This window comes from Alosa pseudoharengus, unplaced genomic scaffold, assembly GCF_046254945.1.
Source record: "Alosa pseudoharengus isolate Yale_2024_CS ecotype anadromous, Long Island Sound unplaced genomic scaffold, YU_APseudo_1.1 YU_APseudo_1.1_scf_2, whole genome shotgun sequence".
Taxonomy (NCBI): domain Eukaryota; kingdom Metazoa; phylum Chordata; class Actinopteri; order Clupeiformes; family Clupeidae; genus Alosa; species Alosa pseudoharengus.
Genome location: NW_027468663.1, coordinates 10,294,155 through 10,319,171, shown reverse-complemented (window position 1 = coordinate 10,319,171; position 25,017 = coordinate 10,294,155). Strand labels below are relative to the sequence as shown.

General features: G+C 47.1%; 1 protein-coding gene across 1 annotated transcript; it reads right to left on the bottom strand.

The window, feature by feature from the left end:
- Positions 1-393: 393 nt before the first annotated feature.
- Positions 394-21,459, bottom strand: ephb3a (eph receptor B3a). The gene is made up of 15 exons (XM_076293629.1): positions 21,306-21,459; positions 17,616-17,680; positions 15,230-15,902; positions 12,452-12,607; positions 10,628-10,963; positions 9,785-9,909; positions 8,633-8,789; positions 8,304-8,412; positions 6,960-7,012; positions 6,672-6,794; positions 5,579-5,826; positions 3,766-3,981; positions 3,323-3,472; positions 2,738-2,931; positions 394-960 (listed from the first exon to the last, which is right to left on the bottom strand). Exons 1-15 carry the CDS (start codon positions 21,367-21,369, stop codon positions 846-848), a joined length of 2,784 nt encoding a protein of 927 aa, XP_076149744.1. The 5' UTR covers positions 21,370-21,459; the 3' UTR covers positions 394-845.
- Positions 21,460-25,017: the final 3,558 nt, after the last annotated feature.

Sequence of the window (25,017 nt, the reverse complement as noted above, 5' to 3'; positions counted from 1 at the left end):
TTATTCGGGTTTAATTTCATTTTTTTTTCTTTTTCACAAAGTCTATGGTCATCCCTCACCTCAGAGTTCCAGTCTGAGAGGAAAGCTGAGTCTGGGAAGAAGAGTGAATGTGAGGAAGGTAGTGGATGTCTTAGCCAAGAGTGAAAAGTAAAAAAAAACAACTTCATGCAGGCATGCAAACAGAACCTGAGAATAAATTTGAAATGAAGTTTTTTTGTTCTTTTTTTTTAAATCCGCATCATGGCAATTCAGTGCAAAAGGTAGTAACCTTGGAGAAGGAAGAGGAGTGAAAAATAATGGCCTGTGGGCACTGTGAGACAGACTTAGCTAAGGATCCGCCTGCCTTTCACAGGCTTTCCTCACTGTGCTGCCAATCCACTGCAAAGTGTCCACTTCTCCACTGACCACAAATCCACTGTACATGTCTCTATGGAGAATCAAATGATGGCTCTCTGTACACTGAAGTAGCTTCGTCTCTTTATGTTCTGTTTTTTCCCCCATTCTTTTAAAAAAGGAAAGTCTCACTGCAGGTGGTCTGAAAGATGGTCCTTCTTGTGTAGTCCACTCATGGCCCAGAGCGGGCTGGAAAAGACAGGGCCTCCATGTCTGGTGTACTGCTGCTGCTGGGATACAGCACTCCAAGGAGTCTGAGGGAGGGTTGGGATGAGGGGGGTTGATTTGGTGCTCCTTTGTTGACAGGGAAGTGGTTCTCTCCTTAGTCTTGGTGTCGGTGATATACATTTGTTTTCTGGGGACTCCTCTCGTCTTTGCCTCCTCATCATCTCTGTCTGTCTGTCTGTCTGTCTGTCTCTCTCTCTCTCTCACTCTCTCTCTCTCTCTCTCCTTCAGACACGGATAGGAAGCGTTTGGCTCATCTGCTGCCGCATGTCTTGCGTGCCACCTAATGTTAGGCTCTTCCTCTGATGGCCTGGCAGTGTCCCGCCGACCTGCAGGAGATCCCTGGGGACAGACACAGACACACACACACACACACACACACACACACACACACACACACACAGACCGGAGATACAGATTCAGCATGGGGCATGATGGATGCTTTTACCATTTAAAGAACTGTAAAAACAGTGAGCTGGCTAGCAGGAAATGAGCAGGAGTGGTGAAAGGTTTTCTAATCATGCAGCACTTGCACTTGCTCACATGGACAATTACATGCACACACACACACACACACACACACACACACACACACACACACACACACACACACTCTGAAAGAGGCAGCTGCCTCTCTATGAAGATTATCACGGCACGTCAACATTGGGCACGGCTGCAGCCGTCGCTGGCGCATGCAGATGAAAACATAAATGAATCATATGCATACTGAGTGCGTGTGGCCCCACACACGGAGCGTGACACGAATATCCTACCCCTCCGCCCTGTACGCCAGGGGCTGTGGTGACGAGTGCACACACACAAGCACGCACGCGCGCTCACATGCACGCACGCCGAATCCCCACTTCCAGCGTGTTGCTGCCGCCACATTAAAAAGCTCATTAGCCAGCTAATTAAAGCCATTCCTCTCTTTTAGCTTCTCCTCCGTCTCCCTCATTACGTGCTCCCCCGTCACCTGAGCCACTGCGGCGGCGAGAGCCGAACTCGCTCACGCCCTATCACCTCCGTCCAGTGGGCAGCCAGGAGGAAAAGGCCATTCTGCTAGTCGACTTTGTGCTAGTCAGCCATTAAAAAGCTCCCGCGGCAGTGTGATTCAGAGAGCAACCCCACACGCACACACACACCTCACAGACACGCACACACACACCTCACAGACACACACACACACACAAACACACGCACACACACACACACACACACACACGCACACAGGCACACACGCACACACACACGCACACCTGACTCAAGCTCAAACAGGACGGTCTTTTAGAGCAGACTCAGTGAAAACAGTGACAGTGTGGGCAACTCTCCCTCCGCATGCTGTGAAACTGAGCAATGTAATGAACAGCAGCAGTGCGTTCCTCCAGCATGAAAGATTAATACTGTTAAAAGTATAGCTGAGAGGAAAAAAATAGAACGCTTTCATGTGTTTCACGGGACTGACAATGCACCGAAGATGAGAGCTGCGCACTTGTCACATGCTAGCACACACTGGGAGGGTACAGGGATGTGGAGAACATTATACTGGGGATTATGAAGACCTTAAAAGGATCCCTCAAACGCTGATGAAATGTAACATTATGCCTCCTGTGCATTGCAAGAGGCTTTAGATGAAAAGAGCCCGTTAAGGAGGAAGTGAACAACTAAATGGACACAAGAAAAATGCTGCAGGTCTTTCATTCTACACTACCGTGCCACAAAAATAGAGCAATGCTCGGGTTGTAATAGACATACCTCTCACAGAGAGTTATAAAGACATGCATTATGCAGATTTAGGTCTCAATGTTGACAGGCCTTCTGCTTATCCTCCAAGTGAAGTTAGGATTTGTTCTCCTTGTGGTTCACTGGCTGTCTAAATGTGTATCGCTGCATGTTTGCATGTTGTTTTTGCTCTCCCTACCGTTTGCAGGTTATATATATATATATATATATATATATATATATATATATATATATATATATATATATATAAAACTCTTCACACTGTCTATTCCCACGCAGTCCTTTCCATGCCATCCCTCTGTCTAACAGCTTTAACAGCTATAAGGTCCTTTCCACTGACTGCTCACGGTAGACTGTCTCTCGGAGTCTCTCTGCTTACCCTGAGTGTGAGCTGGTCACCACCTTAAGGCTGGCGGCATTGCGGAGCAGCTTGTCGAGCGTGCTGACGATCTGGGCAAACTTGGGCCTCTGGTTCCGCTCCTTGAGCCAGCACTCCAGCATGAGCTGGTGCAGCACTGTGGGGCAGTCCATGGGCGGGGGCAGCCGGTAGTCCTGCTCCACCGCATTCATCACCTGCGGGCAGCAAGCCAAGGGGGAGCAGAGAGGGAAATATGTCAAATGTGTACTAGATGTATTATACATGAGTAGTTAAGAGTGCAGTAGCTGGGTGAGTAGGAGGATGGCTCATTCATTAAATCGGCAAATGATACGGTTAAAATACAGCAAGAAATTGTTGCATTGTGTGGCATACAATTAAATAACATGACTTATTATTAATGTTTTTAAAAATGGAGATATAGTGTTTTGGAACCCAACTCTTCATATATGTGTGTGTGGTGTGTGAGTGTTTGTGTGTGTGTGTGTGTGTGTGTGTGTGTGTGTGTGTGTGTGTGTGTGTGTGTGTGTGTGTGTTGATTGTTGATGTTAATTCATGATGTCATGAAAGGCTGAGACTGTGACTCACATCTTGGTTGCTCATGTCCCAGTAAGGCCTCTCTCCAAATGACATCACCTCCCACATCACTATGCCGTAGCTCCACACATCGCTGGCCGTGGTGAACTTGCGAAAGGCGATGGCCTCGGGGGCAGTCCAGCGGATCGGGATCTTCCCCCCCTAGAGAACAGAGCAGAGAAGAGTTAGCCCGTTCAGATCAGTTACTGACACAGAGCTACTGCCAGGATCCACCAAACCAGGAGCTTCAACCTGCCAGGTCTAGATGAGCTGTGCCAATTATGTAGTATATGCTAGACTGTGCATTGGAGGCTATAGTGCAGGAAATAGGGGAAAAGTAGGCCAGCTCCTTACAGTAAGTGGCAGATATGTTTAGTCATGAATAATGCAAACAAAGTGTTCTAACCACAGAACAAGTCACAGAGCGTTACCTTGGCACAGCACATGACACGTACCAGGGAGCTGGTGTAGGTGGGGTCGGCGGAGTTGTCATCCAGGAAACGGGACAGGCCGAAGTCGGACACCTTGCAGACCAGGTTGCTGTTGACCAGGACATTGCGGGCGGCCAAGTCGCGGTGGACGTAGTTCATCTCGGAGAGGTACTTCATCCCCGAGGCGATGCCACGCAGCATCCCCACCAGCTGAGTCACGGTGAACCGCCCATCATTCATCTGGAGCCGAGTGGGAGGGAAGCAGAAAGTCAATTTTCGCAGGCACTGCCATGACATAACGGTGGCCGTAAATAACTGTTTACTGTAAGATGAGCCCTGCCACGATGACTATGCACGGCTTCCGGTAAAGCCATCTCAGCAAACAGCTCACATCGCACTGGATTTTTCCTTTTAATCTAAAAATGTTTGTGTCTTTTAGGGACAACAAAGGGATCGCCACTTCGGTGCAAACGCAAAAATAACAACACCAGCTGCCAAATTCTGTTTATTGGTTTCCATGGCTGTACCAGATGAGACTGCAGGGTTTGTCACGGATTAAAAATAAAAACTCAATCAATTTTGAAAAAGAGCGCTTTTGTCACAGAGTATCCCCATAGCTCTAACTATGCATGTAGATGAGAGGCTGTATATGCAGAAAAGCATCTGTGGCAAAAGACATCCATGGCAGATGGATGCCTGCAGCTCTGAGCCAGCTTACGTTACGAAAGCAAGCCGGAGTCAAGGATGAGATTCAAAACACTTCTGGATTCTGCTTTTTTCCCCTTCCCTCTGCCATCCTACCGCATGATTCATACTAAGCCTCTCAGCAGCTTCACAGGTAATCTGAGTCCATCTTTAGATCTCTCTGGGTTCCCGTGGCTCTCTCTTGTGCCACGTCCCTGGGTAGCCCTGTGAGCGAGGGCTCTGAGTACACAGTGCCCCTGCCCTTGCCTGCCCGCCCGCCCGCCTGCCCTGGAGACACATATCAGAGGGAGCGCGAGCTTTAAGTCTTGAGTCACGGAGCTCCTGATGGCCTCTGAGGCCACGTCTGTGTGTCTTCCAGTCTCGACACTTTTCAGACGCTGGCCCGAGCGAGTGCCAGGAGAGCCGAGCGGTATTGTTTATGGGGCCGAAGCGGTGACAGCACATGAGCTGTGTCCTCTGCATGAGTCAGTGCAATTTGAATTGGAAAATTTTGCCATTTTTCAACCTGGGCAGATTTTATGCTCAATAAATCTGCACAAAATCTCGGCGGATGAGAAATTCATGTGATGTGTTGTTGGCCAACAGAAAAATTAGGTCACAGTAGGCTATACACTGCAAAGTGTTTCTCCAACACTTATCATAAACCACTTTGACTAATATCAGCATGTGCTCTGCTGCAAAAGCTCCCCAAGAAGCTTCAAATCACAAGAACTGCTGATTAGCCTTAAGCATGTTTACACTGAAATGTCCTTCAGGCATTTACATTTACATGCACGCATATGTACATTCATATCAGTGTATACATACTCTAGGGAATGAACCACTTTGTTGGCGGTGCACTTCAGGAGCTACACGTTTGTATCCAGTGCATAGGGCAATGGTTTATGTGGTTTACTCAGTGAAAGTGTCGCCTATGTGAATGTATAGGCACAGTTGTGCAGTTGTATGCATAGTTTACAGAGTACAATTACAAAGAGTGAAATTTGAAGTGTTCAATTCCATAAAAGACTATTTTTCTTTTCTATCTTATTTGCGACCCAGTGTGAAAGCTGGTCATTACAGAGCAATCTCCTCTGATCTGAGCGTTAGTGGTTAAAGGCACGGCATATTTGCAAAGTCACCTAATGCCTACCCTGAGGAAGGAGTCCAGCGCTCCATTCTCCATGAACTCCGTGACAATGAGCACCGGGCAGCTGCGGGTCAGCACGCCCTCCAGGTGGATGACGTTGGGGTGGTCGAACTGTCCCATGATGCTCGCCTCAGCCAGGAAGTCCCTGCGCTGGCGCTCGGTGTAGCCGGCCTTCAGCGTCTTGATGGCCACGGCCGCCTCCTTGCGGCCCGGCTGCTTCAGGCGACCCCGGCACACCTCGCCGAACTCCCCTGCGGCACAGCGGGGGGAAGACGGGAGCAGTGAAGGGGGGGAGCGTGAGGGAGGTCGGGGGGGAGGAGGACTGGTCTGAGTCCACTCAGGGGAGGAGGGGGGGTTGAGTGGGTCAAAACTAGAGGTTATCGCCCCAAGAACAGATATGTGTGTGCGGTGGTGGGAGTGGGAGTACAGAAGGAGAGAAAATGATAACAGGTATGATGGAGGGATTGGAAAAAAGGAGGGGGGGCAGGAAATGAGGAGAGGAGAGAAGAGGAGAGGAGAAGAGTGGGGAGGGTGGAGGAGAGGAGTGGCAGTGAATGTTAGTGGTCCAGGAGGCAAGGGACAGATGGAGAGAGGGGGTGGGCGAGGAGTTTAGGGGTGGTGGCGCTGGAGAGAGGGGGGCGACACAGAAGCTTGGGGGCAGTAAGGGACTGACACCTTGGACCTGAGGAAGAGGGATGGAAGGAGCGGATAGGCAGGAGGAGGAGGGGGAAAGGGGTTGGCGGAGTGGAGGAGGAGGTGGAGGAGGAGAAGAAGTGAGTGAGTGAGTGAGTGAGGGAGGATGGAAGCCTCGTTAAAGGTGGAAAAGGAAACCAGCATGCTCATGGATACAACGACATTAATGTTTTATGACTGGGAATCTTTTATTACGGCGTTAATACTGAGTTGTGGCTGCGGGGAGGTTTCTATTTACTGCCGCACAAGGAAAGCGTCCCCCTCTTAAATGTCACACCGAACACAGCTTTGTAGAGCACTAGATGTGTTGTTGCACACACATTAGTAGAGTGAGAGTGGCTTGATTAGCTCACACAGCTGCTGTTTGTGGCTAGTTGACGTTGTGTTAGCGGTGCTTGTTTACCTGCTCCAATCACTTCCTCGATCTTCACGCAGGAGATGTCGATCTCTCTGGCAAACTCGTGGACGGCTTCATTAGGGTCCTCGTATGTGAAGGGGTCGATGTAGACTTTCACACCGGGGGTGACTGCAATGGAAGAAAACAAGTAGGCTCTAATTTGCGATTCATTCCTTTTTGGTAAAGAAAAAGTCGCGTGTGGATTGAGGCAGTGTCCCTGCAGTTCTTTCTGAGCTCTTGCAACACTGATTTGTGATTCTGAGTTGGTGCGGTTGTGTCTGCAGGTGGCCGTACCATACTGCTGCAGCTTCTCTGTGTACTCCAGTTCCGAGCCTGTGCGCTGCTTCCTAAAAAAACAAACCACAAAACAGACACCCATCTCTCAAAGTCAATCACAAGACAGAAACTAAATATAAATCTTCCCTGACAAGATTTTTTTTTTTAAATCAAAATAATATTCAAAAGCACTTAACATGTTAGTAGACTAGGAAAGGGTACTATGAGACGTGCTAACTGAAGGGTCAGACAGGAGCCACATTCCCAGGGGCATGGGTCAAGTCCTCGAAATCGAGGGGTCACATTCCACAGACTGCTACCCATTCCTAACCACTGATGACACAGCAGGTGTCCGTCTCCAGACAAGGACCCGAGCGCTGGCCCTGTGGACGCTCCAACTCTCCACATCCTCAGATGCTAATGGCAGATGCTCAACAGCCACACGATTTTGTCAAGCCGATTAGCGGCGTGAAAAAGTCCCTCTCCTCTCATTAAAGTGCCATTGTTTTGCCACCTCCGCCTAAGCGGTGGCACAGTGTGGTGGAGCCCAGTAGAAGGGGCCCTATTGGAATTCAGCGTTCGTGGGATTCCTTTTGTTTCCCCACAACCTGTGATAACAATGATGCCAGCAGCTAATTAGCATCTCATCTCCAATTGAAATGCTGGGCTTATGCGAGAGACGCCTCTCACACGCACACACACACGCACACACACACACACACACACACACACACACAAACACACACGCACACACACACACAGAGGGGGGGGGGGGGGGGGGGCACTGGGACAGAATGCATGAGTGAGAAAGAAGAAAGGCACAGGGGCAAGGGAGGGGTTAGTCTGGCATGACAAGGCTAAGCCTGTCAAGGGGGAATGGGGAAACATGGACACTGTGTCAGTCTGGGGACTCCTCAACAGCCAACCGCTGTCCTGCCCGCTGTCCTGTGTGTGCATGTGTGTGTGTGTATGCGTGTGTGTGTGTGTGTATGTGTTTGTGTGTGTATGTTCGTATGTGTGTGTGTGTGTGTGTGTATGTGTGTGTGTTAGTGTGTGTGTGTGTTAGTGTGTGTGTGTGTGTGTGTGTGTGTGTGTGTGTGTGTGTGTGTGTGTGTGTGTGTGTGTGTGTGTATGTGTATGTGTGTGTGTTTATAGGGAGTGATTCATCTGTGACAAAGCAATGACAAAAATGTGAGCATCTCTACCGCCATTTGAAGGCATTTGAAGAACACTGATTCTTTCTGGAGCTTAAGAGTCTCAGTGCAGTGAAATGTGTGCATGTCGAGCGGAAAATAGAGAGCTTTTGTAAAATCCAAAAGACAGATCAGTAATGGAAGGAGACTGCGTGTGGGATTATTTTACCTGAGGCAGACGACGGCGATGACAACCAGGGCGATAATGACAACAAACCCTGCTGTGGCAGAGCCCACGATGAGTGGCAGCTGATCTTGCACAGACCTTTCTGGGTCACCTAGCGAGACCAACGACAAGCAATTAGTATGACACCCCCATTGGCATGACAAAAAAACGAAATGACAGCCGTTAAAATTCCACCACAATCGTCAGCATTCTCTCAGTGCCAAGCGCATAGACAATTTCAGAAAACATGACACTGAGCATTAACATAACAAGGTAAAGCAATGCTACCAAGATAGCTGAAAGAGAGAGAGAGAGAGAGAAAATGTTCCTACTGTGTTCGTTGGTACTGAACTCCACCGCGAAGCTGTAGCGTCCGTATCCAGCTACGGTGCGAGCGCGGATCTGCACCATGTAGGCGGTTCCCGCCTTCAGACCCTCCACCCGGGCAGAGCTGTGTTGGGCAGTCACTGTGTGGGAAAATGCCTCACCCTGTGGCAAACAGTTGGCACTCGTCAGAAATACACACTCATTATGCAGAGATAAACAGTTGGCAAATATACATATATATACACACACACACACACACACACACATAGACCATTGCACATTTTTCTGATGTCATCCTACAGTTGCTGAGGGAGAGACCACTTGAATTTGAATATGATCGTCAACTCGACTGCAGTGGTCTGCATATATGATCGTCAACTCACTGCAGTGGTCTCTTAATTAATACAGAGCTGTATAAATTCCTATTAATATTCATATTCCTAATGATACTTATGTTGAATGTGATACAAATTCATACATATATCAGCAAAAATATTGACATACAGCTTTTCTCATTTCTGATCAGCTCAAAAGGACCTCAAAAAGACAGTGATTTGCTTAAAATGTAAACCAATCTGTCAACTCCAAATGTGTACTAATTACCGTAAGTTTTGGGGTGGATTCAGGCTCCAGGCATCTACAAATTGTTGGAGCCTGAAATGTCGCCTTGTGCCATGTATCACAAAATATCAGTCAAGTAAACAGAGCTAGGCAGTGGTGGGTCCCCTCTACCGGCCCAAAGGAGCATGACTGTACAATTGAGTGGCCGTGTAGGCCCTATCGTCTATTTTCATGTGGGTTTGAGCAGTGGGGGAAGCATGCCACCACAGAGTGAGTAATTCTACCCGTTGGCACAGCAAGGAAAACTGAAGCTATCTGTCCTCAAATCCTCATGCGATAGTCATATAATTACTCTGTAGGATTGTGGATGCACACAGGCCACTCTAGCTGAAGATTTACCCATTTAACAGGCTCAGCAGAACTCATTTCAGTTAATGTGAGCATGGACTGTCCCTCACATGCAGCACTGCGAGCGTCTGCACACTGTGTGTAAGAGTAAAAACAGTTGGCTCTCATTCGGGGCTGGTGGCCAACCCCCCCCCCCCCCCCCCCTTCTCCCCTCCTCCCCCCTGCTCGTGATGTGAAGCGATTCGCACCTTCTCGTGGTATTTAATCTCATAATCCAGGATGACTCCGTTGGGCTGTTCAGGCGGCAGCCAGGAGAGACTCATGGTTCCAGCCGTGGCCCTCATCAGTAGCACAGTGGGGACGGCCGACGGAGCTGTGTGTGGACAGAGAGTGGGGGTGGGGGTGGGTCAGTCACGTCCATGTGGCTAGCCTCATCTGGAAATATTAGTGGTCGTTCCACCGCGCTTCTGAGAACAATTTGGTGCTTCTCAGGTGTCGGATTAGTGGTGCACAGGGAGAGAAGTCAGTGGAGCGCACTGACGTTCAAGAATGCTTGTTTAATAAAAGAGGTGCAAAAAAAAAAACGTCTTTGTCCGTGTGCTCCAGTGACTTCTTTCCTTGCTCATCTGGCACCATGTCAGAGGGACTGAACCCATCAAACTGGACTGACATCAGGGCGTGCTGAGATGATTTCAGCAGCGCACCGGCCGACTAGCGCTTCTGCAGACCGCTTGGCAGAGCGGCGGCGTGAGCAGTGCCAAGGGCAAAGGTCAAATTCCCACAAGAAGCACACTTTCAAAGAAAATGGAAGAAAAAATGCTGAATTTCGAGATCAAATGAGGCCACAGATATAGAACTGCGGCGCATCCGATAGGTATTTGGAACCTTCTTCCAGAGTGTTGTCTGGTTTCTTTGAGAAAATGGAAATGTTAAATATCAGGATGTACAACAACAGTGTAAATCTACTGTTCTACTGTAGTCCTTACCTGCTTGTGTGGTAGAGTGAGTGCAGTGTAATTGTAGTGTAAAGTGGCCTATACTCTCCAGTGCTATCATGTGCCATCATGCAGCCACGGTGATAAGGCCCTCACCTGCTTGGTTGGTGGTGATGTTGACGGTGGCGTAGTTGGGGGTGGCAGGGCTCTTGGCCGAGACACCGTTAACGGCCTGGATCTCAAAACTGTAGCGCGTGTGCGCCTGCAGGTTCCTCAAGGCCGCCCAGCGCTCGGCCAGGCCCAGGCGCCGTGGCGACACGTCCACGTTGCTGTCGCAGCGTGAGCAGGCGCCGCCGCTGTGCAGGCACTTCTTGCAGACCACGTTGTAGACCACGTCGCGCCGGCCGCCCAGGTCACGCGGCTCTGCCCACTCCAACGACACTGACGTCTCGTTGACACTGGAAATTACGTTCCGTGGGGCGGAGGGCACGGCTGCACACACACACACACACACACACACACACACACACACACACACACACACACACACACAGAGATCAATGGGAGAGGGGAAGAGTGCAGGCTCTGACACAAGTCTCTGAGGCATTACTACACTCTACTCAAGTTGGGTCTTCTTTCTACACATAATGATAAAACTGTGTTATTTTGCATACAGGCCACATCCACATCCTTTAGTGTCAATCCTGATTCTACTCTGACAGTCTCACTGGTATACGCAGCGGTTATTCTACATTAAACAATGTCCAATTCATTGCTCTTCAGATGTAGGGCATATTTTGCTGAATGTGTGCCTGAGGGTATGGACACACATGGATGAGGTCAAAGCACTTCTGTCCAAGTCCATGTTTCTTTCATGAAGCAGACCCAATTTGACTCTTGTAGGCGCATAAACCAAAGTCTCCGGTGGAACGTTTATGAATTGAAAGTGTGTGTCGAGTGGAGTGTAACTACTTTAATTTCAAATGGATTCACATTGACTCCTAAAAGCTGTCTGGCACCCTGCCGCTGCAGTGATGAGCTCCGGCAGAAAGGTGAGTGCCCCAGAGCCATTTTTGCACCATTCAAGAAGCCTCCCCGGTGCCCCCACTGAGCATCTGAGCTTCCTCTTTCAAACAGCAGACACATCATGCCATTAATTGACAGTCTGCGGTATAAAATCATCGGAGTGCGCCACATTCAGATGTCTAATTAAGGGCCGATTACAGCTGTACAAATGGAGTAAACAAGTGCAGAAATGGCCCTAAAAGGATTACTGGACCTCATACTGCGGGTGGATTCCACCTTTTATTATGCTTGCAATGTGAGGGACGATGCAGCAAAACAAACAGTAGATGCAATGCAGTCAATTTAGCTGAAATAGGCTGCTAATGTTGCCAGCTGTAGATCGGTGTGGTAACCAATCAGATCCTTGCAAAATCCTCCCGGAGCTTGGCATTCCTCCCGCTTGTTTCCACAGACTTTACAGATTCAATTAGTCAGTCACACACACAAACACATTGACACACACACTAAATTCACAGAGGAGCACACACACACACACACACACACACACACACACACACACACACACACACACACACACACACACACACACACACACACACTTAATTCACACAAATTCATGCATACACACATTCTTTCTCTCATACACACATACTCTCATTCTGTCTCTCTCAACCACACACAATCAATTCCTCAGCCCAACCCCCCCCCCCCCCTTCCGAAACACACACACACACACACACACCCTACACACACACACAAATTTGTTCTCAAGCAGAGCTCTAAATGAGTAACAGATCGCAGCATACCAGACATCCTCACGTCAGTTTGGATTTGAATCCGCTGAATCCACATGAGAATATATTACGATACTAACAAATTGGAACCAGAGACATGGGCCAACGTGCGCCTAAATGGATGCCTTTGAACCCTGTCCATCATCTCTCGCTCACTTACTGGTGCACGGAGCGTCCGGCGAATCAGAGTCAGCCCGGTAGTAGCCATTTTGACACGGGCAGAGGTTGGAGGCCCTGGCACTGGTCCTGCTGTTGGGTGGACAGGGCGAGCAGAAACCCTGGCCCTGCTCCGACTTGAAGGTGCCAGGAGGGCACGCTATGGAAATAAAGAGGAGGAGGTGGAAGAGGAGGAGGAGGAGGAGAAGGAGGAAGAGCAGGAGAAGGTTACATCTACTGCTGTGCGAAACATACAGATTGTTTACAGTAAGCATTATTATATCGCTTTCCGTAGCGGAAAGAGAGGGTCAGGTTTTTTTTTAGCTGGAATTTAAAGTAGCTATCACTGCATTTTGGGGAGAGCCACAGAGGAGGCATCGGTCAGAGTGATGCTTTATTTGCTAATGTAACATATGGTAAATAATCAAGGGAACTAATTATTTGTGTTAATGTAATATGCATTTCAGCGATATTTAAAGATGACTACTCATCATTATGCTATGCACCGACTGAGGTTTTGGTTGATGTTCCATACAGTGATCAGAAAAAAAGATCAGCAAAAGAATGTTCCCTCTACTACAAATTGCAAGCACAATGATGAGCAATGTTTCTGTCCTTGGAAAATATACCAGAGGAACGTTATCAAAAGTGGTTAGTGGTGTTGCTGTGATACTCTAGCTGAAAAGTACAACAGCTTCCCATATTCATTTTTCAAACCCTTCTGCAGCCTGAAGTCTATCACAGCCTAAAGTTTATTTTATGACTGAGGGGGGAAGCGGGAGAGCATGAAGAGGTGGAAAATTCCAACTCTTCTCTCCATCTCTCTCCTTCCCTTTCTCTCTCTCTCCCACTCTGTCTCACTTCATGGTGTTCTGCATTCTCAAAGTGAAAACAATTAAGACTTAGTTGGTGATAAAATGCCAGCCCTGTCTCCCTTATAAATGCGAACAGAACCCCAGGTACGTGAATGTATGCGTGTGTGTGTGTGTATGTGTATGTGTGTGTATTCGATTGGACACAAGAATGTGTTTTTGTGTGCACTCTTGAGTCTTGTGTCCTTGTCTAAGTACCTTTGTTAGTAGGTGCGCATTGTGTACGCTTGCTTATGTTTGTGTATCTGAGTGTGTATGCAGGTGTGTGAGTGTGTGTATCTGTGCATGTGTGTGTCTCTCCCTGTGTGTGTGTGTGTGTGTCCGTGTGTGCCAGTATGGCAGCGAACAAATTACAGGCAGGGAGGTGATAAAGGAAAATTATACTTTCTCCCGTCCCATTGCTGCGCCGCTTTCTGGCGCCTTGGCGGTGCGGCAGCCCCAGAGAATCGTTTATCAGGCCTTAAAGGCAGGCTCTTAACCTTGAACAGGCCAGATGGAAACAAATGAGCTCCTCAGCGTACTCGCAGAGGAACTTATTTACCCCTTCCCTGCACCTCTGCACAAGCAAAGGGACACTTCAGCTCCTGGCTTAGCAGAGGGAGTCGTTTCCATCTCTTACAGGCCATTTGGGCTCCCCCCCCCTCTCTCACTCTCTCTCTCTCTCTCTCTCACTCTCTCTCACTCTCTCACTCCTCCTCTCTCTAACCCCCCCATCTGCCCATCAGTCCTCCTCTCCTCCTTCTGTCTGTCGTCCTCTGCTCTGTCTCCCATTCGTTGCCCAAACCCTGTCTTCCTCCTCCCTCTCCTCCTCCTCTACTCCTCCGTTCCTTCCCTCTCTTCTTGGTGCTGTCGATTCTGCTGCCCCTTGTTTCCTAAATCTGCCCTGTCCCCCCTCCCTCCCTCCATCCTTCCCTCTCTCTCTCTCTCTCTGTGTGCTGGCTTCCTATCTGTTCTATCTGTCTTCTCCCGCACGTACTGTATCCCCTCTCTCCCTTTCTCTCTCTCTCTCTCTCTCTCTCTGCCTTCCTCTATGTATAGACTCCCTATCTATCTTTCTCTGTCTGCTCCCTACTCTCTCACCATCTCTCTCCCCCTCTCTGTCTCTCTCACACACTCTCCGCAGCGTCATCCATCTTGGGCATATCGCTCTGTTATGGCCCCTATCAGATCTGTCAGGGAAGTGGCTCGGGCTGGTGCGGCCGGCCAGCTTTGTTCTCCGACACCACTGCAGTCCTGCTCCCCATTATCAACACCCCGCCGTCAGCCAGCCAAGAGGCGGCGGGGAGTGGTCAGGGGGTGGGGGAATCACCTCTGGGTCATCACTGGCGACATGCCGCACTTGAAGAAGAGGAGCATTAAAAATACTCTCTCCATCCGAAACACACACACACACACACCCATACCCACATACGTATGTATGTGTATGTATGAATGTATGTGTGTGTATATATATATATATATATATGCAGTTATATATGTAGTTTACAAAAAAATATGTATGGTTCACGTGGTGTATAACAAGCTGTATGGTTCACGTGGTGTATAACAAGCCCTGAGCTGAAACCGTGAGGCTCACGATGCGTTTTTACGGCGGCTTTAGTGACACGACTTTTGAACACGCTGACATGCTCTTTGGCCCTTGTGCAGTGTTGTGGTGTTTCTAACTGGTTCTGGGGCTGAGCATATGGTGCTCTCTCTGCTCTTTAGTTTGCTGAGCACTGGAGCGTGTGCCAGCAGATCCGCGCTCTCGCGTGTGTAACAGTGCCTTTGTGACCCGCACATAACCCACAGCGATGTTCAACAACCAAAGCCCTCATAATTCACATGAGCGGGGAGAGAAGGGAGGGAGAAGAACGTTTTTTTTTGGAGTAGAAGAGGATTTGGGTGGATTAGTCCAAACCATCACTTACCTTGGCATTGCGTGTCTTTCATGGCTGGCTCAAAGCCCGCCATGCAGGTGCAGGAGCCCACGGGAACCATCCACTCTCCGTCCCCGTTGCAGTACAGTTTGAGGGGGACGGACACCTCGGCGGCGTTGGGCACGCAGGCGCCAGAGGCGATGACCAGCGAGGTGGCCTCGGCGCCCGTGGCCGTCTCGGGGAAGACGGCGAAGCTGGCGATGGTGGTGGAGCACTTCTTGAAGAAGACGCGGGCGGAGATGAGTGACATGCACGCGCCCAGGTCCTGGAAGGCCAGGTAAAAGCCCTCCTTGGAGAGCGGCCCGAAGCTGCGCACCTTGGTGTTGACGCGGCCCGACACCAGCAGGGAGAAGCTCTCGTCCGGCGCGATGGTGTCCACCTTCACGTAGGGGTTCTCCCGCCAGGCTGGGCTGGACTCGGTGGCGCTGTCCCGGTCCGACTCGTAGTAGAACAGGTTGAACGTCTCCTTGCACGAGCCGGGGATGTTGGGGATGCTGGCGCAGTCGCGCACCGAGAACTTGAGCTCCACGTAGACGCGGAGCACGCCCTTGCGCGGGATGAAGTCGGAGCGCAGCCAGTTGTTCTGGTTGGGCTCCTTCACGTTGCACACCTGGTACGTCCGGATGGGGTTCATGTTGTCGTCGTAGCCGCTCACCTCTTCCCACTGTTTCACGGAACAAAGCCAGAGAGGGTTTCAGCCTTTTTAGTCTGTTTAGCCACTTACAGCGGGGCATGTCGCCCAGAACTCGCTGCCATACTTAACACCCTGTGAGCTGACCCAGGCGTTTGTGAAAAAAAGAGAACATTAAGGATGAATGCAGCACAGAGGAGCTCTTTAAAAACACCCTAAATGAACTGGCTCCTGTGGGGAAGCAATCAAACGTTGCAAGCCTAGGAACGCCGAGATTTTCACAATGTCAAAGAATAAAGACCCAGCTGTCAACTGGGACAAGAGACACTCCCCACAATTCAGCAATGGGACTAAACAAACAGCAAATAACAAAAAGTCCTTTAATTAAAAACACTCACACGCAACATATTATGGAAATCACACACACTCACTCACACACACACACACATACACACACATTCAAATACACACACACACACATTGAGGTGCAAAAAAAAAAAAACACACACCCATACACACACACAGCCCTACACTAAAATCTCTCTAAAACCTTTTTCTTTATGAATGGTAAATAGTAAATATATCTCCTACAATTAAAGGATTAAAGTTACAGGTAAAAACACGTTTAAATCGTATTTTAAATATCCTCAAAGCATCAAATGACTGATTCAACTCCTAATCCCACGGCTTTTGTTTACACACCTAGCCTTAACCACAACAAATCTGGCAACCACCTTCCCTGGATTGTGGCTTTTCAGAAGGTGTGGAGGCACAACATTAATATTTCACTCCGTTGTCGAGTGTAAGCACATTTCAAGTCACTGCCAACCTTTCTGACTTCTCACAACACAATTAGAAATCATCACAGAGAGGGGAAGCATGTGTTTATCTTGCAGCGTGCGGGACCACATTACTTATGATGATGTACGGCTTTTGAAATGCAAGACATCGAGCGCGAGCCCAGAGAAGCAGGCTCGAACTGCTTAAGATTGTTTCCATGGCAACCCATCGTTTTCCATTGACTGACTTCGCATGCACATTCCCACAAAGACAAATTGCTCCAGCCCCGGTATAGTGGGGGAGGTCTGTCAAGCTTAAGGTCAAAATCACGGTGGTTAATTTTTTACTCTTCTTATGAGGGAAATCAACTGCCAGTCGGCGTTTGGAAAAGTCACTGTGCAAATGGAGCAGCCTCCTGGTAATTTTTACCCATTTGTCATGGGGGGCATGTGTTCTGTCTCATTTGTTTCTTCCCTACGCCTGCACAAAAAAATAGCAGTGTGCACACAAACACAGTGGCATAGACACGGCACTGTGAACAGCACACTGGCAAATGGAAGAGGATACAAGCTGGCAAGCAAATACAAACATATACAAACACAAACATTACATGGCAAGCACATACAAACATATACAAACACAAACATTACATGGCAAGCACATACAAACATATACAAACACAAACATTACATGGCAAGCACACACACGCAATCCCCCCCCCCCCCCCACACACACACATGCTCTCATATACATATGCATGCATGCATACACAAGGTCATGTCACAACAAATCATATCATACATATATTAGCACAAACACATACATGACCTCTTGCAAACAAACAAACAAACACACACACACAGACACAGACACAGACACACACACACACACACACACACACACACACACACACACACACACACACACACACACACTCACTCAAAAGCATTATAAACACTTGCTTACCCCGCTTTCTGGATAGGTGGTCCAGGCGAGCTCTGTGGTAGCCCACTTGCTGTCCATGAGAGTTTCTGTGTGGCCAAAGATAATGAGACAGAAATCAGCCAGGGGCCTTCTCCCACACATACCAACTAACTTCCTCCTCCTTGATTATCAGCGGAACCCAGATCTGTTTAATGACTAATAAAGCCCCCTCCCTCCGCATGTGTGGCTTATTTGGACAGCTAAAACTAAATGAAACAATATCTTGTGCTCTGAGCTCAGTCTTTCGCCTAATTAAAAGGAGGATCTCTTCTTAATACCACAATGTCAAACCCCAAGCTTTTGCACTTAACAAGTGGCTGTGTAACTGTCTGCCTCTCGCCAAGGGCCTGCAGCTGATGCAAGCTTAGCTTGGTTAAAGCAGCACAGCGATGGCCAAATCCTAACAAGGCAGCAGTGCTCAAAGGATCCACTGCCATCCTTGGGGATGTTGTCCACATCATATTTGCACCCAAGGCATTTATTGTTCTGGATCGCCTTTGATCAATGAGGCAAAAAAATGTATGAAGTTCCACAGCAGCTGGAGAAACTGCACGTATGCTAATGTTTTATTCACTTTGTAAGTTGGTATTCTGCAAGGGGAAGCACTCTCTTCAAATTAATGTGACACACACATCTGCAAGCTAACACATGAAATATTTAGAGCATAATGCAGTTTGCATTCTCCCTCTCTCTCTCTCCAAGCAGAGAGTTTCTCTCACACATGTGATCATTTGCACATGCACAAAGACACACACACACACAACACTGATACACTTGCTTGCTTGAAGGAGTCAAGCATGCACACGCACACACACACACACACACACACACTCACACACACACACACACACACACACACACACACACACACACACACACACACACACACACACACACAAACACACACACACACACACACACAAACACACACACACACACACACACAAACACACACACACCACAGAAACTTTGTCTCTTTTCACTTGCATTCTCTCTCTCTCAAACACACAAAAAACACTGACTAAAATGCACATACAAACTCTGTCTACCATACCAAACAATATCTGACAGGCATAGGCTACATATATGCTGATTTTCTAACACACACACACCGGCCATGTCCATTTGGCCACATCCTTTAAAAGTCACAGGCTGACACCAGGTCTGGGGTTTATCATGAGTGGGAGAAGCAGAGCATCCAGCTCCATAAAACCATGCATGCAATTAGGTTGAGCACTGTGATGTGCGGCAGAATGTAAGGCACACAGCTTTGATCAACTTGTAATGACCTCATTTGGTCTTTCCTTCAGGCTGTAGGCATCTGAACACTCGGCTGAGCTGAAATCTAGAGCTTGTGTCACAACTTCTCATTTTCCAGGGGCGAGCAATTCAGAAATTTACTATTTTCTTATTCACAGACGGAGAAGTTTCTCGAGCCACAGTATGCAGAAACATTTAGACGTTTTTCAGTCAAGGGCAGTCATTAGACGGTTTTCATCAGGAGCTGACACTTTCTCTGAATATTGTGACCTTACCAAACCGATTTTACTCTTATGAGGAAATGGCGTTCTAAATTTAATGTAGAAGGATTGCACGCACTAAATAAACACTTCAAATGATGACAAAGTAGACAGGAAAATGGAGAACAGATAGACCAGTACAAGATGCCTGTCTGTGTACAGACAATGCCTTGTAAATCGTCTGGGGAGACTACATCTTTGAGCAAAGTCCAAAAAAATGATCTCATATACAATGAACAATGCCTGACCACTAACCACATAACGTATATGGAAAAAGTGGAGGAATATAAAAATGATCCAACAACATACCAACAGACACTGACCACAACATTACCTCTGCCATCAGAGTAAGGAGATGGGGCTGCTGTTTGTGGTTTGAAATGTGTGAGATTTGTAATTTTATCCAGTTACACAGACCACTTGTCTGCTGTCTGGGCTAGGTTTGACAGTCTCCCTTGATAATTGAGTTTGCCAATTTAAGATATGATGTGCAGCCCACTATCTTTTTTCATGTTTCATTGTGTCCTGTGTAGTCCTGCTTGTGGTATAATCTTAATGGAAAATAGATTGAATGAAACATCATGTATAGCCTGACACTATAATACAATTAAGACAGCTAACATAACCAGTAATGCCTGTTCCTGCTCATAAGCGCTCTTGATATGCTCAAATCATGGTACGCTATAGCTAGTTGTCCTCAGGAACACTGAGGCAGACCTGTTAGGTGGGAAACAGTTAACTGTTCTGTGCTAGGTGAGAGCTCAGTGTGGCCTTGCTGGTGAAGCAGGAGTTGCATTGATTTACCTCTTGACACTGAAATTGATGAGAAATTGAGCCGCCTGTGTCACAGTAAGGTTGCATATGGCCTTGGTCTAGCTGCGGATTATATGAATGCAATCATGTATGCTGTTACTGTGTGCTATGGAAGTACAGGACACATTAGCCTTATAAACTTTAAATCACTGTTGTGTGCTTGGGGTGCACCAACCCTCTGCTATTTTCCCATTTCAATTTCATTTTAAGTAAACCACAAATTATCAACCACAAATGACCATGCTAAGGGTACACTTCATCAATACCAAGCAGGTGTGGCCTGGTGTGGCGAATTTATGTTCTAAAATCAGCATGCAATTGTCTAACTCCTGCAAACGCTTGTCCTTAAACAGCATGACCTCAGGTGCAGCTGACTGATTCATGGATTCAAGTGCATTTGTCCGATTCTTCAAATATGAATCCTTTCATACTCCGCCTCATCATATTGTTTTCCACCAGCTTCTTCGTTTAACGCCCTGTCTACCATGCGCAGGACAGGGATGTTGCTGCCTCTCTCACATGCACTCATGTGTGGTGCTTGACATGCTTAATTTGCCAAAAAGACAGCGACTGAGCCAGCCTATGGAGTGCAACATTGGGGATCTGTTGCAAAGCCATTTGTATAGATTGAAAAGCTCTATGGTGAGAACAGACCCACCCTCAATGTCATTTGAATAAGGAGAAAGCATCAGTCTGCTCTCTCTGAATTGGCACTGTGGCCAGTGTGAGGGATGCGTTTGCTATCATCCCTTACTGCATTAGTGCCAGGCTCTCATAAGACCAACACAAATCAATAGCAGAGCTGCACAAAACTGTTACACAAAGATTAACATGTATTACAATTACAGTGCAACAGATACATACTTCCATACAAACAAACAAATCCACACAACAAGTTAATTGGATGCCATTAATTGCATCCCATTTCCTGACAAAATTTCACATTTTCAAACCTAAGCAATAACTTGATACACGAATACAGATGAAATGTCTTCACACACACCAAACATCCAAACACGACTGACACATGAACCACAGTCACTTCAACAGACCCTCAGCCTTAGCGGATTCGGGTGATCGCGTTCAAGAGAGCTTTGGGTACGGTGACAGAAAATACAAATGCCAAGTTAAAACTGTGCACTCTGTAAGTGTGATGATGTGATCATTTTAAAAGCTGTGTCTCCTTCTAGTAACCTAAGCCTGTTTTTATCTTTTTGATGCAATAATTTGAGAATTCTGGACAACAAAGGGGCTCGAGAAATGTAGTTCACACACAGGTAACAAAGACTTGGAAGACATTCTTTGCATTAAATCAAGTAACCTAGTGTAGCCTACTCACCTTCAACACCGAACACCACCGGGAGCAATAAGCTGCATATAAACAGCAAGTAATCCATTGTCATAAACCGAGGTTTTGCAACATGAATGGGCTATAGGCTACTTGACCGTCGGAATAAAACCTCGAAACAATGTGGACTGGCGGAGAAGCAATGCCCAAACCTCAGTCGAACACAACGATTAAAAACACGTCTATTTCCAATCTGTGTCGGATAGAGCGACCCGTTCAATTCTTTTCAGATCCCGACCGGCAGCCCAATTCTGTTAGATTTTTCATCCGAGAAAACGGCAAATCCATCGGTAGTCTGTTTTGCCATATTTGTCGCAACTGAAGCCCAATCGCACGTTTAACAGTTTACTGGAGAACTAAGAACTGAGTTAGCTCACTCCGATTCATTCCACATTCCGGATAGCTGTTGCTTCTCTGCGACTATGCGTAGGAGTGACAAATGAGGAAGAATGAGCGAGAAACGCGAGAGGGATGGAAGCGGGTAGTGGAGGGAGGGGGTAGATACCCCCCACCACCACCTCTCCGGTGCTAGTAGTCAGTGGCACACCCCTGCGGGGGGAAAACGTGAGGTGCTGCCCTCAAATCGCCGTGGAAAGTGGTCTATGTTATTCTGCATCAATGCCCGAGGACAGGAGGTTCTGAGTGAAAGGACTGGGTTTGGTTTCATTTAACTTGATTAACTGTTTGATATTTAGCACACCCTGTATTAACTTTTAAAAATATAGGTTTCTGTTACTTACCTCTGTGGTAACATTTCAGTGTGATGGAGGCACAGCGCCCCTTGGTGTTTATTTATTGTGGAATTGAGCGTCTGTCGGGGAGGCAAATCGCCTCAGGCATTAACAACCTCTTTGAGTGATAGCTGGCCTTTTAATTAAGTTATCTTCATGCAAGTTCAAGAAAAGTGCTGTTTTGTAAAAATGGACAGCTCCCTTCCTCCCCTGACTGCAGGGTTATGGTAATTGTGCCATTCTCCTCCTCATCATCACTTGCACCAATAATCATCATGATATCATCTTCGTGATCTTTGTTTTCAGTGTCAGCACTTTTTGCAAACACCAGTTAAAAGATGGATATGTAGGTCTATGCAGTTATTGCCATGCATAATAAATCCGTCATAATACATTTATAGGCAAACCATTACAGAAGATGTCTACAATACATCCTGAAGAACAAATGAAACTAAATAAATCTCAACAAAATGGAAACAATTACATTAATCATAACCATTCCATCTTTCATTATTGCCATTGCAATATTATTGAACTGCTCTTTGTGTCCGTGCCAAACCTTTTAAAAGGCTTTGGCTTAAGACTTGGCTGCATTGTCTCTTCCAGGGCCACTCTGTCTTCATAGGTGGATGATGATAGCCATGCTTAAACTGCCAGAATACTGCAAATGCAATGTAGCCTACATGTTAGTCAAAGAGGTTCTCCCATCTCTCCCCCCCCCCCCCCCCCTCTCTCACTTTCTCTGCAGCCTGGGTTGTGTTCAGATTTCAGAGCCGACAGAAACACTCCTGCCGGGGGCTGGCCAGGGAATAGAGAGCAGGAGGAGAGGGGTTGTGGGAAAGCAGAGCACTGGTGCCCGAGGGGTAGGTGCTGTGTCAATACTCTGCGCTGACAGAGCCGCATGAAGTATTCTCTATCTCAGCACTGCGTGCTTTCAAGACACCTTTGAATTATGAACTGATTCAGACTGTCAGTGCAGTATATATATAGAAGAGGCAGCATTAGTTCAATACTGAGGCCACATACTAGAAAAAAGGGTGGTGGTGGGGTTACTGTACTTCATGCTCTGATCTCACAAGAGGATTAACTTTAAATTGGGCGCCCGAGTCATACAGAGGGCATCGCCTGTAGGTTTTTTGTTCACATTGGCGGCTGATGCAAACCTGAAGGAAAGCCCACGGTTGGCTTGGTTTGCTGTCCATTTGTTAACTTAAATTGCTCTTTTGAGAGTTAAAAAGAAACAAGAGTCAGTAGACCATGTAGCTTGCTATCCTCTTGTTGCCAAACTCCCTTCAGTGTGGGCTCCCTGTGATCCACATCCTCCCTCACACAAACATATAGCAGTTGAGATCTAGGTCAAGCACAACCAACAAATCTCCTCTTCTAGAGCCACAGGCATGCCCATAGAGGTCCCTAACACAGGAAGTGAGGCTCTAGCAATGACAATGGACTAAACTGATTGATTACCAGTGTTCAACATTTCCCAGAAATGCTTGTATGGGCAAAGCGTGGGAATGTTAGGTCACTTTGAGGATCCCTTGCAACGCTGGAAAATTCCTCATGCACTATGCTGAGTGCATTGATTTTGTCTTCACATAAATTGAAATGATTACTGCACCCACGATCCAACCAGACATGAATTCAGATCTTGGCAGCTGTGGTAAATTCTGGCTTCTATTATCCAAAGACTAATTTACTGCATTATTATGATGTTACCTTACTTGATGGAGGACTAAAAACATACAGCGCATTACCATTTTGAACAGAGGGCTCTGCCACAAAATCCAAACACCCAATTTTCTGCCTTGCAAAAAAACGTTCTCCTAGCTAATAAAAAGAAACTAGAGGATAATTAGGAAACATTTCCAATACCATTTCATCTACAGTTTTTCATGCCAGACTTTCCCCAAGAAATGTGATTATTGATGATTCTCCACGTTTTTTGTGCTGTTGTTCTGCCGTGCTGTTCAGCCATTATTCATCTACTCACTTTTTAATCTCTAGTGGGCTGACTCAGAATTCATTTTCCATTTGGAAAGCGTTCCCCTTCTTTGCACATGTCTATAGCATTGATTAAGTGTGCCCTGGTGGGAAGGAAATTATGTTTGGATTGTGTTTTAATGGTATTATAAAGTATTTTTTCACCAAAGCACCTTGTACTGAATTCAGATAAGCATCTGTGTGGCTTTGACCAGACTGTTCCTCCTTGACTGTATCATAAAGCACCGTCCTTGCAACTTGGCACAGTGCTGGCTAGCTCCCCTTTGTTTCCTGTGCAATCAAAAAATCACATCAATGGAAACGGGGATAAACATGTTTTCTTTTTTTTTTAAAGCAAACAAACAAAAATCAACAGTAAGTTAACGTACAGTACTGGCTTGTTGGTAATCTACCATGAGAGCAGGATATGCATACTGTGTCTTTGCCACTCAAGATCATCTAAAGCTTGAGTCCTCTGCTGCATTAAGCAGCCATCTGTATAGCATCAGCACGTTTGCACTTTTTCCCCTCTTTTTCCCTTTTTTCCCAGATGATCCCACTTTGGTTCTCCAGCTCGATCTACACAAACAGCGTCATGGTATTTCAACACATACCTCTCTACCATAGGTTTTCAACAACTTTGGTCTCTTACCACACTGCGCTGGCCTTTTGTGTGTGTGTTCGTGCGCCTGGAGCAACTAAGGTGGGTGGAACTATAAATCTAAACACTATGGAGCATCTGGCATTACTTGGGTGTGTGTGTGCAGTTGAGTGTATGTATGAAAAAAGTGGTTGCATATGTGTGTGTGTGTGTGTGTGTGTGTGTGTGTGTGTGTGTGTGTAAACCTGCAAGTATACATGTTTGTGAGAAAGCCTGTACATGTGACTATTACCAGTAGAAAACCAAAAAAGCTCAGAGGTAGAGGAACCCAAACGTGACTGGCAACGCTGAGCTCTGGTGCTTGCGCACTTTAGACGAGGCCTTCGAAAAT

Bases quoted from the DNA above. Each gene is read 5' to 3' on its own strand.
- ephb3a (XM_076293629.1), bottom strand. From the start codon at position 21,369: ATGACAATGGATTACTTGCTGTTTATATGCAGCTTATTGCTCCCGGTG. The intron at 12,608-15,229 runs GTAAGTGATGGT...TTATTTCCATAG, and splicing joins GAAAGACACGCAATGCCAAG to CGTGCCCTCCTGGCACCTTC. The intron at 8,790-9,784 runs GTGCGAATCGCT...TGTTTGCCACAG, and splicing joins AGATTAAATACCACGAGAAG to GGTGAGGCATTTTCCCACAC.